Genomic DNA, 14457 nt, shown 5'->3' on the forward strand with positions numbered 1-14457 from the left:
CACTACTCTCAACGACAGGCAAACCTCCGCAAGTTACTTACGTGGAAGTGGCAAACGCAAGCCCAGGATTTGGAAGCTGAGCTGGCTGATGCCACCCTGCTTAAATAGCTGTGGAGAGCACGTTTATTTACGCCTGTGAGAGCACGCTCAAGCAGAGACCTGAAAAACCTGCAGCGTGGGCAGGAGGAGAACCCTGGGACGTTCCATCTCTCCTGGTTATTCAGGTTTGGTATTCAGGCGGCAACTTCTGAGAGTCTCAGAGAAGTTTCTGGGCACTGCCTTCTTGTCCCTGATCTCCTTCTGAGCCAAGGAAGACTTTCCACCAAGATCTGATGAGAGAGGTGCGGCTGGGAGAAGTAGGAAGAAGGGCAGGACCCTGGACCCTTGCACCAGGCTCCTTATTTTGAATGGGCTTCTAGTTTGACGTTGCCTCATTTCAAAGCATAGATTTGATGAGGTCGGTTTTGCAGCTTTGTGGGCTGGATGCCAAGCTAAGAACCTGGACAACGGCCCAATCATTGAAAAAGTTGCTTTTCTTCAGGCGCAGAATGTACAAGTAACAGATCTGAGGGAGGTTCGGGCTGGGATGATAACAATTCTAGGTCCCCTTGGAAAGTTATTTTCATTTCTCTGCATCTGGACTCTCATCCCGGTTGCCTCCCCCTCCCTTGTTCATGGAATTCCCATTTGAGAGTTGCAGGATCCCCACAAGAGCTCAGATGAAAAGCCGGTGAGTGAGCCAGGCTGTGGGAAGATGCATCCCCAGGGGCTGTGCAGGGGTTTGTGTGACCCTCAGAGGAAATGTTCCCGCAGTGAGGGCATGCGTGTGGGTGTTTATCTGCATTTTACAGCTCAATGCAGTAGTTAGCAGTCAAAGGCAGAACACTAACCACAGTAAATGGGCTCAGTTGGAGAGGATGAAGGGGGAGGTGGAGTTTGGTGAGGTCATTTATGGGAGTATCTGTGTGTGTTTGCTGGGACACAGCGCAGACCGCTGAGTCTCACCCAGATACACACATCCTGTATCTTTCACTTCACTGGACAAAGCAAAGGCTCACTTGATTCTCTTGGGAACAGCGGCTCTGTGTGAAAGAGCAGCAGTCATGCAGAATATTCTTTTCCCTCTTGGGAAAGGGATAATGGCTAGAAAACTTGTGTGGGAGAAAAGTAGAGATGGGGGCCCTCCCCCCAGCCCTGGTAACCAGTGGAATTCCTTTGTTTCTGCCTAATTCATTGCCTAACTCTGGACTGTTCTGTAGCCAACTCTGGATTCTTGCTGCCCAGCTTTCCTGAAGGCACGGTCTCTGTCTTGTTCATCTCTGACCCCCACAGTGCCTGGCACAAATTATTATGACAATGGCAAAGATGATCATCATCTAGAATCTAGTGCCAAGATCCATGTAAAACTTTACAGAGAGTTTGTCTGCTTATTTAATCCACATAACTCTATGAATTTAGTTTTTTATCATTAGATGGGGAAACTGATACTCAGAAAGATGAAATGACTTTCCCCAAGGTCATAGCAAATGGTCAAGTTAGCATCTGAATCCAGATTTACTTGGTTCCAGAGTCTGGGTTTATACTCAGGACTGATTTGAAGCCATATTGTGAAAGTTGCCCAAGAACATTTTCACCTCTTCTTGTTTGTTTATCATCTGTCTTCCATGACCTGAACAACCTTGCTGACTTGTCCACTATTGTAAGCCGAGTACCCAGTGGTGTGGCATGTAGCAGGTGCTTGCTCAATAAATATGTGCTATTTGCTCAGTTTCTAAATTCCTTTGACGGCTGTGCACCCAACAGCCAGACAGTCTGACATCAGCAGAGTGTCAGCTTGCTTCAGACACATTTCTTTGGCTCTTGTATAACACACTAACTTCAAGCTGTTTCTCTTTATCCACATATCATGGAGATGAAACTAAAAGTGGCTGAAACCATAGAGCAGTTTTATATCAATTAAGAACTCTGCAGGTATGTGGTTTCAGGTTGTCCAGTGGTGCAATGAGGTCACCAAGAACCCAGCCTTTTTTTTTAGCTTTCATTTTTTTGCCCTCACAGTGACAGTGTTGCCTCCCTTCATGGTAGATACTGTTGCAGCAGTAGCTCAGTACATCGGGTCCTTAACGAAGAGCATTCAAAGACAGGCAGGAGGGGATGTGAGCTTTCTCCTTCGTGTCTCTCTTTTTTAGGAAAATCTACCCAGAAGCCATTAGCAGACTTCAAGTTATGTCCCCTTGCCGAGAAGTGGATCAAACGACCACCACATTGGCTAAATCCATAATCTGCAAAGAGGAAATGAACCAGACTGATCAAGGTTCATTGCACAGACCCAAGGTAAGGATCCACCTTCCTCAGACCAACTTCCTTGATGTCTCAGCAAAATCAAGATTCAGTTAAGAGTGAGGTAGTGGGAAAGTGCCCCCAACAGAAATCCTTTAAAATATGATAACCTCAGAGTTCCCTTCATGGCTCAGCAGTAATAAACCTGACTCATATCCATGAGGACTCAGGTTCAATCCCTGGTCTCGCTCAGCGGGTTAAGGATCCGGCGTTGCTGTGGCTGTGGTGTAGGCCGGCGGTGGCTACAGCTCCAATTCGACCCCTAGCCTGGGAACTTCCATATGCTGCAGGTGTGGCCCTAAAAAGAATAACAACAACAAAAAGCCCCATAATAACCTAAACTACTTTAGTATTTGGGCACCAGTCCAGGTCACGAAAATTGGGTTTCACAATGTCAGTTTTCAATTTCCGTGTGCTTTTTTTTCTTTAATGTGAAAAGCTTGCTTTGGCTCTCAGCAAGGTTAAAGCTATTTTAACAACCCACAAATAAGGGAAGTAGCTGGTCACAGTGATTTTTTTTTATAGGTTTAGATCCTCGGTGTTCATATGAGCACTGATTTTCTACATATCCAAGGAATAGCACATAGCGTATGGACCTCTCCTTGTCTCCTACATCAAGTGGGATTGATGATGCTGTTGATTTCTTAGAATCATCACGTGCACTTCTGCAACTAAATATAAAAGGATTGCAAAACAGGCTATGGGGGTTCAAGGTTCATTTTCCTGCTCCCCTTCCTGTCTATTATATTTCGGAGGATAACATAATTCCACATGCTTTCATCTGTCTGCCTGAGAGCTCCAGCTACTCCCTGGGATGTGTGAACTAGAACTGTGTGGTTGATAGAGTAACTTCTCACAGAACACCTGCAGGTAGGTAATTATTTTTCTTCTCTTTGCTCTTCTAGCCCTTTTCCTTGCAGTGGCTTGGGGAATTCTCTTCTCCATTGTCACAGATCCAGGGAACTAGGACAAAGGATGGGGTGAGCTAGATGGCACACACTCCACAAGGAAAGAACAATGTCTGGGAGTTGATAAAAATAAGTTTTTGCTGAGTGACTGGAAGAATGGTAGAGAGGGAGGTGTGTGGGCTTCTGAATCCTGCAGACGTGGATTCAAGCCCCACTGCTGCCACTTACCCGCTGTGTGGTCCAGGGAAAGTTAGGTAACTGCTCTCAGACTCAGTTTCCTCAGCTGTAAAGTGGGAATAATGATGCTTCTCTCACAGGTTTGCTGTGAGGACTAGAGGTAGTATAGGGAAATTATCTCAGCATAATGCCTACAATGCAGTATATGATCGATAAATGCAGCTACTGCTAAAACTTAGAGCAGGATGTGAGATTTTCCTTAGTCTTCTTTACAGAGCCCACACGTGGGCACAGAGTAAACCTAAAGCCCCCAAGTGACTCAGCAAAGAGAGGTGTTTGGTGGTGCCACAGAGAAGGCAGTGACAGCTGGGCAGTGGGGCAGCTACTGTCCTCCTGCCCAAAGCTGGATGTCACCGAACTGCAGGGGGACACCTTTGGAATGGTGACCAGGTGGAATCCAGCAATGGTGCAGAGAGAGAAAAGTCATTCCTTGCCAACAGAAAACCACCAAAGGCATTAAAGAAAAATGTGAAGGCTGCAAACTTCCCAAGGGCCCAGGTCTGACTTGTTCAGGAAGCAAATGGGGTCACAGAATAGAGAAGCATCCTTGCTGACAGTTCTGCCCAAGACGTCTCTGCAGAAGGTGTGGAAGTTCCGACTCCCAGAGGGCCCTCCTGGCCCAGCCTGGCTGCAGGGTTAGGGGGAACAGCGTGGAACATAGAAAAGGATCAGCAGACAGCAGAGAACTGGACCAGAAGAGGATGCTGGCGGCCTGGGCTGGAGGTGTTTCTGGCACGCGCATGGCGGAGGCTTCCTGGAGTCCCCTGGCGAAGCAGTACTGGAGGTTCTGACCCAGTCCCACTCCACATTCTTTGTAGTTTGCTCAGGACCCGGAGACGACTGGGTCATCCCGTCGGTGAACTGCGGTGTTTCATTCTAAGTGTGGATTCCATCATCTCACCTAACCTGGCCGCTGTTCTGCTGGAGCCCTGAGTCCGCTGCCAGCTGGGGCGAGGATGCTGCAGCCTTCAAGCCATGCCCCCGCCCCGAGCTGGGTGCCCTTCCTTCCCCTTCCCTTCAGTTTCATCCAGAGGAACAGTGAGGGGAAGGCGTGAGTCCTGTTTTCCTCTGGAATCCCTTCACGGTCAGAGGAGCTCTGGCCCTTGGTGACAGGGAGCATGGAAGGAGGGGGCAGGAGGCGCTAATGCCCTGCTTCACGTTGGCCCCAGGACGTCCTGCTGCCCCAGGAGCTGCAGGAGAGGTGGCAAGGCGACCTTCTCAGGAGGTTGGACGCGGAGCTTCTCCTCGGACAATGGGGAGGACGCAGAGGTTGGGACGTCCCACCAGGTCTAATCCCCTGCCCCGCAGGGCGAGGAAACAGAGTCCCACACCCACACCTGAAATTGCGGGGATGGGTGCTTTTAGAAAGCAGAGGGTGGGAAACTCGAGTTAAACAAAAAATAAAAGCCTTTGCTAAAAGCTTGCTTGACTGGGCATCCAGCCCAGTCAGGGCCCTGACCTCTGCAGGTGCCACACCTCCCGGCCATGGCCCCCAGCCCTGAGCCCGGTGGCCCAGGACGGGGGCTTCGCTGAATGAGTTCCCCTGGGGACAGAGAGGGAGAAGCCAGGAGGACTGAGCTAAGGAACATGAGTGTAAAGACAAAACAAAGCAAATTGCAGGCTTGATACAGTGGGGAAAGAAAGGGCTGAAAATAATTTGGGCTAAAATTGTGGATCAGGAGTTCCCGTTTTGCCTCCGTGGTAACTAACCTGGCTAGCGTCCATGAGAACACAGGTTCAGTCCCTGACCTCGCTTACTGGGTTAAGGATCCAATGTTGCTGTGAGCTGCTGTGTAAGGTCACAGTCGCAGCTGGTATCCTGCATTGCTGTGACTGTGGTGTAGACCGGCAGGCAGCTACAGCTCTGATTCGACCCCAGCCTAGGAACTTCCATATGCCTCCGATGCAGCCCTAAAAAGACCAAAAAAAAAAAAAAAAAATGTGGATCAGCTGAAGGGAGGGATAAGAGGTTTTTTGCTTGGTTGGTTGGTTGGTTCGTTGCTTTTTAGGGCTGCACCAGTGGCATATGGAAGTTCCCAGGCTAGGTGTTGAATTGGAACTGTAGCTGCCGGCCTACACCACAGCCACAGCAACACCAGATCCGAGCCTCATCTGTGATCTACACCTCTGCTCATGGCCATGCCAGATCCTTAACCCACTGAGCGAGGCCAGGGATTGAACCTGTGTCCTCATGGATACTCATCAGGGTTGTTACTGCTTGAGTCACAACAGGAACCCCCAGATGGGGATTTTCGATCACCCTGTCCTCGTTGTCTCACTTCATAGCCGTTTATTGAGCCTCTTTAAACCTTAATTCCCCATATGTGAAAAGAGGATAATGATAATTATAACAACCTTATACGGTCTTTGAGGACTAGGGTTGGTATCCATCCAAGACTGTTCAGGAAGAAAAGAGGATTGGATGACATAAATAATGTCTTTCTGGAGTTCTCTGTGCCACTCTTGTGACCATGGGTTAAGGATCCAGTGTTGTCGCTACAGCAGCTCGAGTCGCTGCTGTGGTGTGGGTTCAATCCCTGGCCTAGGAACTTCCATATGCTGCAGGCTCGCCACTCTCCCCTCCCCCGCAAAATAATAATAGTGTCTTTCTGCCTCTGTTCCAAGAAGTAGCTGTTTCCTTTCTCCACATGTTTTTTTCTTTTCCAAGGGTAGGTGTGAGAACAGCACTCGAAGATGCTGGAGCAGACTCCAGAGAGCCTTGCCAGCCTTGCCAAGGCACAGGGTTGACTGGGCTCCCAGCTCTGTGATGCTCTGGTTAAGTGTGAGTGGCAGAAGCTTATGCCTGCTTGCCGAAGTCACTTTCAATGGCTACCACCTGGGAGTCACAGATAAGGGCTGATAAAGGTTTTCTTTTCCACTCCTTTGCTGCCTTCAGCCAGTGTCTGCAGAGATTCTTAACTCTGTGCCGTGCTCTGAGGGACCGTTTGTTTTCCTGTCAGTATTGTTTCCGTGCTGAAAAAGGAAAAGAAGTCCCTGTTTTCAAAGGACTCCCTTGCAAGGCATTGGCAGCCCAGGATGGACTCACAAGCATCTTCGTCCCTGGCAGTGAAGGCAGGGCTGTCTTGGAGACCAGAAACTTCGAGCAAGAACTCGGGGAACAAAAGAGAGGCGGGGGCACTGCTTATTCAGAGGCCCCGATTGAAGAAGTCCTTGATCAAAGGCACTGCAGAACACAAGCTGCAGGCTGACCGGGAGTATTTGGAACATGAAGGTGACGAAGGGGATCCAGCCTTTTTCTGAACAGAAGGAAATGACCAGGGGAAATGGTCCTCCTTTAACTGACAGAGCTCTGTCAGGGCCGATGACAGGAGGGGGCTGTTGTTGGGAAGCTGCCGAGCGCTGGAGGTTATTCAAAGTGTGACCAGCTTCACAAGGCTACCCTCCCTCCCCCGTCATAAATGAAGGAAGAAGCATTTGAATCAGGGCCAGGTTCTGACTGAAAAGAGAATCTTCAAACGATGGAAACTTCAGCAAGGACTTCAACACGTGAACTTAGGGGACACAATTCAACCCATAATATGGGTTGAAAGGATCTTCTTTTGAAAGAAGGAGCTTCTTTTGATAAAGTTTCTGAGTGTGAATGAAAAAGGGGGCCCAATCTCAGGTAAAACTTTCGAATATTTTTTTTTAATTTTTGTTTATTTTCCTTAATTTTTTTAGGGCCATATGTGCAGCATATGGAAGTTCCCAGTAGGGGTCGAAGTGGAACTGCAGTTGCCAGCCAGCTCCACAGCCACAGCCACAGCAATGCAGGATCCAAGCAGTGTCTGTGACTACACCACAGCTCACGGCAACGCCAGATCCCTAACCCACTGAGCAAGGCCAGGGATCGAACCCATGTCCTCCTGGTTACCAGTCAGGTTCGTTACTGCCGAGCCACAATGGGGACTCCTGAAACTTTCGAGTATTAATCTGCCTTCTCCTTTCCATGGTCCTTTGCCACTCTCTCGTCGCTTCTAAACCCCTTCTTTAAATGTAGTTAAGGGTTGTGATGAAACATGATGGAAGATAATGTGAGAAAAGAAATACATATAGATGTGTGACTGGGTCACTTTGCTGTACAGCAGAAATGGACAGAACATTGTAAATCAGCTATAATGGAAACAATTAAAATCTTTTAAAATAAATAAATTTAGTTACAGGTTTTCATTAAGGCTGTTAATGCCAGTATTTTAGGATGAAATGTCCTTTTTGTTAAAATGTAAAGATCAAATGTTGGTCATGGCTTCATTCCCTCCCAAGTTTTCTTCCCTCCTAAGGTCCCTGGTCATGTGACTTCACAGTCATGGGGTTTTTCAGGACTTCCTCCTCTTCCTAACCTGAGTCTCACCTATGCAGCTACCTCATTCATTTCAGGAGGCTTAAAGAGCCATTTGTGGACTTTGGGGATTCAAGATTGTTCTCTCTCAATGTTACACAGACATTTCACATTTTATTTCCTTTGGATGCTTAAAGTGAAAAGAAAAAAGGCCAGGCACATCCCACCATCTCATTAGGGAAGCCACAAGCCTTTGGCTTTCCTGACCTAGCATTTAGTTGCGCTTGATGTTTTCAAAATTCCATCTAATCATTTTAATGGTTCCCACTATGTCTTGGTAAGATGTGAAAATTCGTGCCAAATTTAGTCAAGGAAATTGAGGCCAAAAGCACCAAGGTGACCTGCACAAGGTGACAGAGCAGACCAGGTGTGGACCCAGGTGTCTGCCAGCCATGGACCAAAACTGTGGCCTGACAGAGTCCCATGACCACGACCCTCTCTTCTTTTCCCAGAAGCCAAACACCCACGTTCCCTTTTTCTCTGCAGCTCCGGGAGGGAAGCAGGAAAGGCAGGAGTTAGCAGATGCCCAGCAGAAAAGGAGGAAGCCTAGCAGGTCCCCCAGGAGCAGGTGCAGTATTAGTGTTGCTGAAACACCCCCTGGCAAGTCCCAGGAATCATACGGGGAACCTTTGGAATGCGAAGCCCCGAGTTAGCAGATGGGCAGCCGATGCAATGTCTTTGGTGCTCACTGGGTGCGGAGATCTGGGAAATTCAGGTCACGTGATAATAATGCAAAAGATATGGACAGAGTTCCTTCTAGTCGAAGAAAACTAATCTTTTTGATCATAGACTCTATGAGAAACAAGCCCCCCAAAACACTTTGGCCTGGTCTTAGGCCGATAAACGGTAATAGAAACCTTTATCCTTAATTCACAGCAGGTGCTGCAGGAAAGAATCCCAGGCATCTCAGAGGCTGCCTTGCCAGCAAGTCTCGCAAGCAATGGAATGCCCTCTAGTATTTGCAAAGTTCTCAGCTATTTCTCTGGTGGGGAAGAAGTACAGGTAATTGGCTGGTCCTATTGTTGAGTGGAAAGAACTCCATGGCCATTATCTTGTTTAAGGTATAATTCAAGGCACCACTCGACCAGCGTGTTCCCCTTAGACACCACTCGGACCAGCGCGTTCCTCTTAGGCAGGTGCCTAAGCAAAAAGCCAACCCAAATCATGTTCTCCTCTCTTAGATACCAACCATATCTTTCCCTTGCTTTTTTCTTTAGTCATTTACTTTAAAGCTGTGACTGGCTTTTTACTGGACACAAGTGTATCTTGCAAGGTTTGCTTTGCTTTTGTTGTATGACACTCACGTGGAAGAGCACAGGATGTGGAATTCTTTATAAGTAGGAACATAAAGTGAGGCTTCTTCTTCTCATAGCGGAACACCATCTTTGTGTCCTGTACACCTAAATTCTAAGCATAGGGATCTAAGCATTTAGTCTGTTTTAATAATCACCACTAGGACATTCATCCTCTTTCTCATTTCACGTGGCTGCTGGGAATCTCAGAGCCAAATTTAGTGCTCAGCTTCTTTATGTATTCATGTAAAAATTTTTTATTGGAGTATGGTTGACTTACAGTATGAGTTAGTTTCAGGTGTGCAGCAAAGTAAATCGGTTTTACGTATTTCCATTCTTTTTCAGATTCTTTTCTCATGTAGGTTATCAAAGCATTGAGCAGATTTCCCTGTGCTGTACAGTAGGTCCTTTCTACGTCTCTCTGTCCTATAGTGTGTGTGTATGTCCATCTCAAACTCCGGATTTATCCGTCCCCTGACACATTTCCCCTTTGGTAACCTAAGTTTGATTTTGAAATCTTTAAGTCTGTTTCTGTTTTGTAAATAAGGTCTTTTTTTTGTCATTTTTTATTAGATTCCTCATGTAAGTGATAGCATATGATATTTGTCTTTCTTATTTTTTTTTTTTTTGTCTCTTTAGGGCCATACCTGCGGCACATGGAGGTTCCCAGCCTAGGGGTCTAATCAGAGCTGTAACCACTGGCCTATGCCACAGCCACAGCAACGTGGGATCTGAGCCATGTCTGCAACCTATACCACAGCTCACGGCAACGCCAGATCCTTAACCCACTGAGTGAGGCCAGGGATCGAACCTGCAACCTCATGGTTCCTAGTTGGATTCGTTTCCGCTGTGCCATGACGGGAGCTCCCCTTGTGATATTTTCGGTGCACACATGCACAAGCATGCAGACATATACACAGAGTTTAATATACTTGAGATAGTCCTGAATATACACTGCTGCTGTTTTGCTGGTGAACCCCTATCTCACTATCTCTCAGTAAGAATTGTTTAAAGCCACTGCCCTGAGCCTCCTGTGGGTCTACCGTAGCCACTTAATTCCTCCCTCCCTGGGACACCCCCTCCTGCACCTGCTCTGGGATCCAGCTCTGAGCTGTGACCTGTGGCCATTCTCCCATGCTCTCTAACCATCTGGTTTTGTATTTTAACATCCCCCTGGCCTCTTTTTAGTGCAAACAGTAGCTCTGCTTATTAATCTAAGGGCAGGGCAGTGATGGGGGTACAGAATCTGAAGCTAGACTGCTTGGGTACAAGCCCTGGTTCAGCCTCACACTGTCACTGTGACCTTGGTGAGTCCTGTGTCTTCTCTGTGCCTTGTTTCTTCATGTCCGAGTTGGAGGCTCTCGGGGCTGTTCTGAGGCATGAGTGAGTGAATGTATGTAAGCAGGGAGAGCAGTGCTGGTGTATACTCAGTGCATCAGCTATTATTATTGAGCATCTACACCGTGTCAGGCACAGGGCTAAGTGCTTCGTGTTACTGAGCCCCCAGATTCCCCATCAGGTAGGTATCATCACCCTCGTGTAAAGGGAATTGAATCTCTGAGAAATGAAGGAACATGTCCATGGTTACGTGCTGGTGCCAACAGACACAGTAGGTTGGAATTCCCATCTTGCTGCCCCTAAATCCATACTGTCCCCTGAGCCCTAGGTCCTTCTGTGGAGGAAGTGGTGCTTTGCAGCAGAGGAGAAAGAGAAGGCCACCAGCTGGTGCAGGTACCTCTGGCGGATGTTGAGCGCACGAAGACGCCCAGTGGATGCAGAGTGTGGAGGAAAACAGAGCGCCCATCTGCTTCCAGGTCAGAGCTCCTGCTTCTCCCAGTGTTCTCCCATCACCCAGGCTTAAACCTGGTGTCAGCCCCAATGCCTCCCATCCCCTGGCTCTCAGCTCCAGTCACCAGGGCCCTCAGCTGTGCTCTAGTGATGCCCTCACACCCATTCCCTTGCATTCATGCCTTATGTTAACACTCCGTCTCAAGTTCTCATGATCTCATGTCCAGATCATTCCAAGAGCCCTTAGCGAGTCTCCCAGGCTCCATGTTTCAAAGTCACCCCTCCCACTACCATCGCCTAATTCCTAAGAAACTTCCATTTCGTGACATCACTGTCCAACCCCCCACCCCAACCCCAACTACAATGACTATCCAGTGTCTGCTGAATACAGTCCAGCTTTCTAGAACCATTCAAGCTTCTTCTCAACCGAATGCCAATCTTCATTCCCAAACGTGTGCCTCAGGGCTCCTCTGTCAGGATCCGACAACTTAGCCTGGATTTGTCCTTGTTATGCCTTAACCACGCTATTCCTCCTCCACCTCCGAGCCCTTATGCACTCCATCCCCAGGCCTGGCACCCTGGCCCTGTCCTCTCACTCTGTGCATCCATCATAAGCCCTTAGCCCTGCAGCTGCTCACTCCCGGGAAGGGCACCTCTTCCTCATCTGATCATGCTGCTTGCCCAGCATTTTGCCCTCTGCAGTACATGAGGAATTGGCTTGTGTTCATTCACACTCTACCTCCCCAGGTACACTGTGACATCTTACAGCCAGAGGGCTGGAGAAGAGGATGGGGGAAGGTGGGGGTACGGCTGGTGGTTAGGCTCTTAGACTCAGAAATCAGACGAGCTGGCTTTGAGTCACAGCTCTGCCCTAACTAAAGAGACAATCCTATTAAGACACTAATCCCCCAGTGTCCCCATCTGTGAAACGAGGATAATGACCGTCCTCTCAGAAATGTTGTGAGGCTTAAACAACAGTACACAAGGGCCCTGACCAGGGCCTGACACACAGGTAAAGCTCGATTGATGTGAGTTGTTGTTACTCTCATCATCACACAAGGGGGTTTATGATGTACTGGGCACTGTACCGATGACTTATTTAATTTGTGTGACAGCCCTGTGAGGTCAGAGGACCATGCCCTGCCACACCCAGCTGTGGAGGCCTCGGGCCACCTGAGCTGCTGGGTCAGGGCTCCTACATGGGAGAGACACGTGCCTCCCCCATGTCTAAGCCACACTGAACTCTTAACAGGCACGGTCCCTGTCACTCTGGTGCTGGATGCAGCAGCACTTCTCTCTGGTGGCCACAAGGAACTTCCTTCTAGTATTTTATGAAAATGGTATTCAGAGGAAATGACCCAATTCGTCTCTACCTCATGGTTCCACTCTCTTAAGTGAGCAGAAAGATCTGAGATTGAAGAATGAAAGAGAGAGAGAAACAGATACAGAGTCTCTGTAGGTGAGAGGAGGCCAGATAGGACTAAAACTGAGGACTCTAGGCTGCCACGGCCCAGGACATGCTGGGGACACTGAGACAGGTAGTTTTACTGCTGGCACAGTCTCTTCAGAGAATCGTGCGGCAGCATTGGAAGTGGGTGTTTCGAACTGCATAGACCTTGAGCCCAGGCTCAGGTCAGAAACCTGCTGGGAGCTGCTGTGGAATCCGTGACGATTTAGCAATCTGCCTGGTCATGACCTTGATTCGTCCTTCGTGCTCTACACCTTAGAGATAAAGAAAAGTGAAACCTAAAAACAGTAAGTAGGTGGTTGAATCAGGGGCACAATGGCCCTCATCCCACCTCCTCTGACTTGCTGGAGCAGCTCATCCTTCAACAGAGCCCTGATTGTAATTACAGCTCAGACCCCGCACAGCACAGGGCACAGATGAGAGACCTGGCTCCGTCCAATCGACCTCCAATATCTGCTGAGGCTCCTACGGGGCACGCCTGCTTCACAGGGTATAAGCCTGTTGACATGTGGGGTCTGGAACTGCTGCAGACATCTTGTTAGTAGGAGGGGGCATGGCTTGGATGCCCAGGAAGGCAGAGCCAAGGGATGGAAACTGTTTGGATCCTTGAAGATGGCATTGATCCTGTCTTTTAAAGTTGGACTGAATACAGACTTATTGCTATGTGAGAGAATAAATGTCCTTATGGTTAATTAGTTGTGGTTAGGTATTCTGTTTCTCGCAGCGAAAGCATCCGTACTGATACAGGGGCCAAAAGCATTTTGACGTTCTCAGCTGTGGTGCTGTATCTTTGTGGTCTAGCCTGGGTCTCACCCATTTTCTGTTGGAGATAGGCTAGGGGCATGTGCCCTACCCACTTAATGGAAGATCCCATAGCTAGGTGGTCTGCATTCAAAACCTGGCTTTACCTGTGTGCCCTTGAGCAAATTACCTACCTCCTCTGTGCCTCCACTTCCTCAGCCATTAAAATGGGGACAACAATTGTCCTGCCTCCTAGATTGTACTGTGGATGAGATGAGCTAACATACACAACTCTCAGAATAGCGCCTGGACCCTGGCAAGTCTCCGGTCAGTCACATGAGCCTTATTTTCACCCCCACCCCCACCTACCCCCCCACCCAGCAGCGCTCCCTTCTGCATGTTTCCAGCGCCTTCTGCCGTCACATTTTCCACCCATATCGTCCCCTGCCAAGCACTACTGAGAAGAGCTGAGATGTAGGACAGGCATGGCCAGCTCCGTCCTTGCTAGAGTGCGTGCCACAGGATCATCAGAGAAGAAGCATCACTAACAGAAAGTAACACAGATTTTGTCCGGACATACCGTAGAGAAGCCTGTTTCCCTCTGCTCCCACGCTCTGCGTGTCCTTCAGCCCTGCACTGAGATGGGCCATCAGGGACACCCAGGGGCCCTTCCCCAGGGCTGCCCTTGGCACAGAGTGTGTCCAGCCATGTCTCAGGCCCTGGACGATAGAGGCAGGAAACCCCACAGGTCCTCAAATCACCAGTGTCTTTTACTTTGCGACCTGCCATTTCTCACCCTCTTGAGCCTTTCCTCTGGGCCAAGAATTCGTCTTTTTTCCCCAGGGAGACTCCCTTTCCCATCCTTGTCTGGCTCATTCCCCACCCCGGGACTTCAGAGGCCATTTCAGCATCATGCCTGCCAATCTAAGTGGGCTTTCAGCCAGGATTTCTGTGGACCTTGTCTGTAGAGCCTGGGCGGCTTCCAAAAGCCTTGGGCTGAAGTGGCCTGATCCTCACAAAAATCTCAGATGGTGCCTGTTTCTGTTCCAAACCAGCCTCCTTGGGCCGTTCTCCCTCCTGTAGAGGTCAAGGGCAGAAGGAGGCAAGGCAAACACCTCACTTCACTCTCTGCAGCGTAGGCCTGAGGCGATAGGGACCTCATCCAGCTTTACCTCGGCAGAGAAGGCAAAGGCCCTGCGGAATCCCCTGAACTTGAGTGCAAGGCTTGTGAAGGAAGAGCAAATGCCTGGATCTGGTGGCTTCTTGCTAAATGGCCATCACAGGTGGAGGCAGCGGGCCCTGGACGCTAGCTGGGTGAGCCAAGTGCCTCCTGGTCTGGACCGT

The 14457-nt window shown here is 49.0% G+C and overlaps 1 protein-coding gene across 3 annotated transcripts in view; it reads right to left on the bottom strand.

The window, feature by feature from the left end:
• The window catches only part of HOPX (HOP homeobox), a 39438-nt gene extending 25521 nt beyond the window's left edge, over positions 1-13917 (bottom strand). The window contains exon 1 of one of the 3 annotated variants that reach the window (XM_021100430.1): positions 13694-13917. In XM_021100430.1, the coding sequence (XP_020956089.1) occupies positions 13694-13902 (209 nt within the window). In that variant the 5' untranslated portion in view covers positions 13903-13917. Of the gene's footprint in view, positions 1-41; positions 871-13693 lie in introns of those variants that run through there. The other 2 variants (XM_005666683.2, XM_005666686.3) reach the window with 2 other exon arrangements.

The sequence above is a fragment of the Sus scrofa genome, chromosome 8 (assembly GCF_000003025.6).
Source record: "Sus scrofa isolate TJ Tabasco breed Duroc chromosome 8, Sscrofa11.1, whole genome shotgun sequence".
In the NCBI taxonomy this organism is placed as follows: Eukaryota; Metazoa; Chordata; class Mammalia; order Artiodactyla; family Suidae; genus Sus; species Sus scrofa.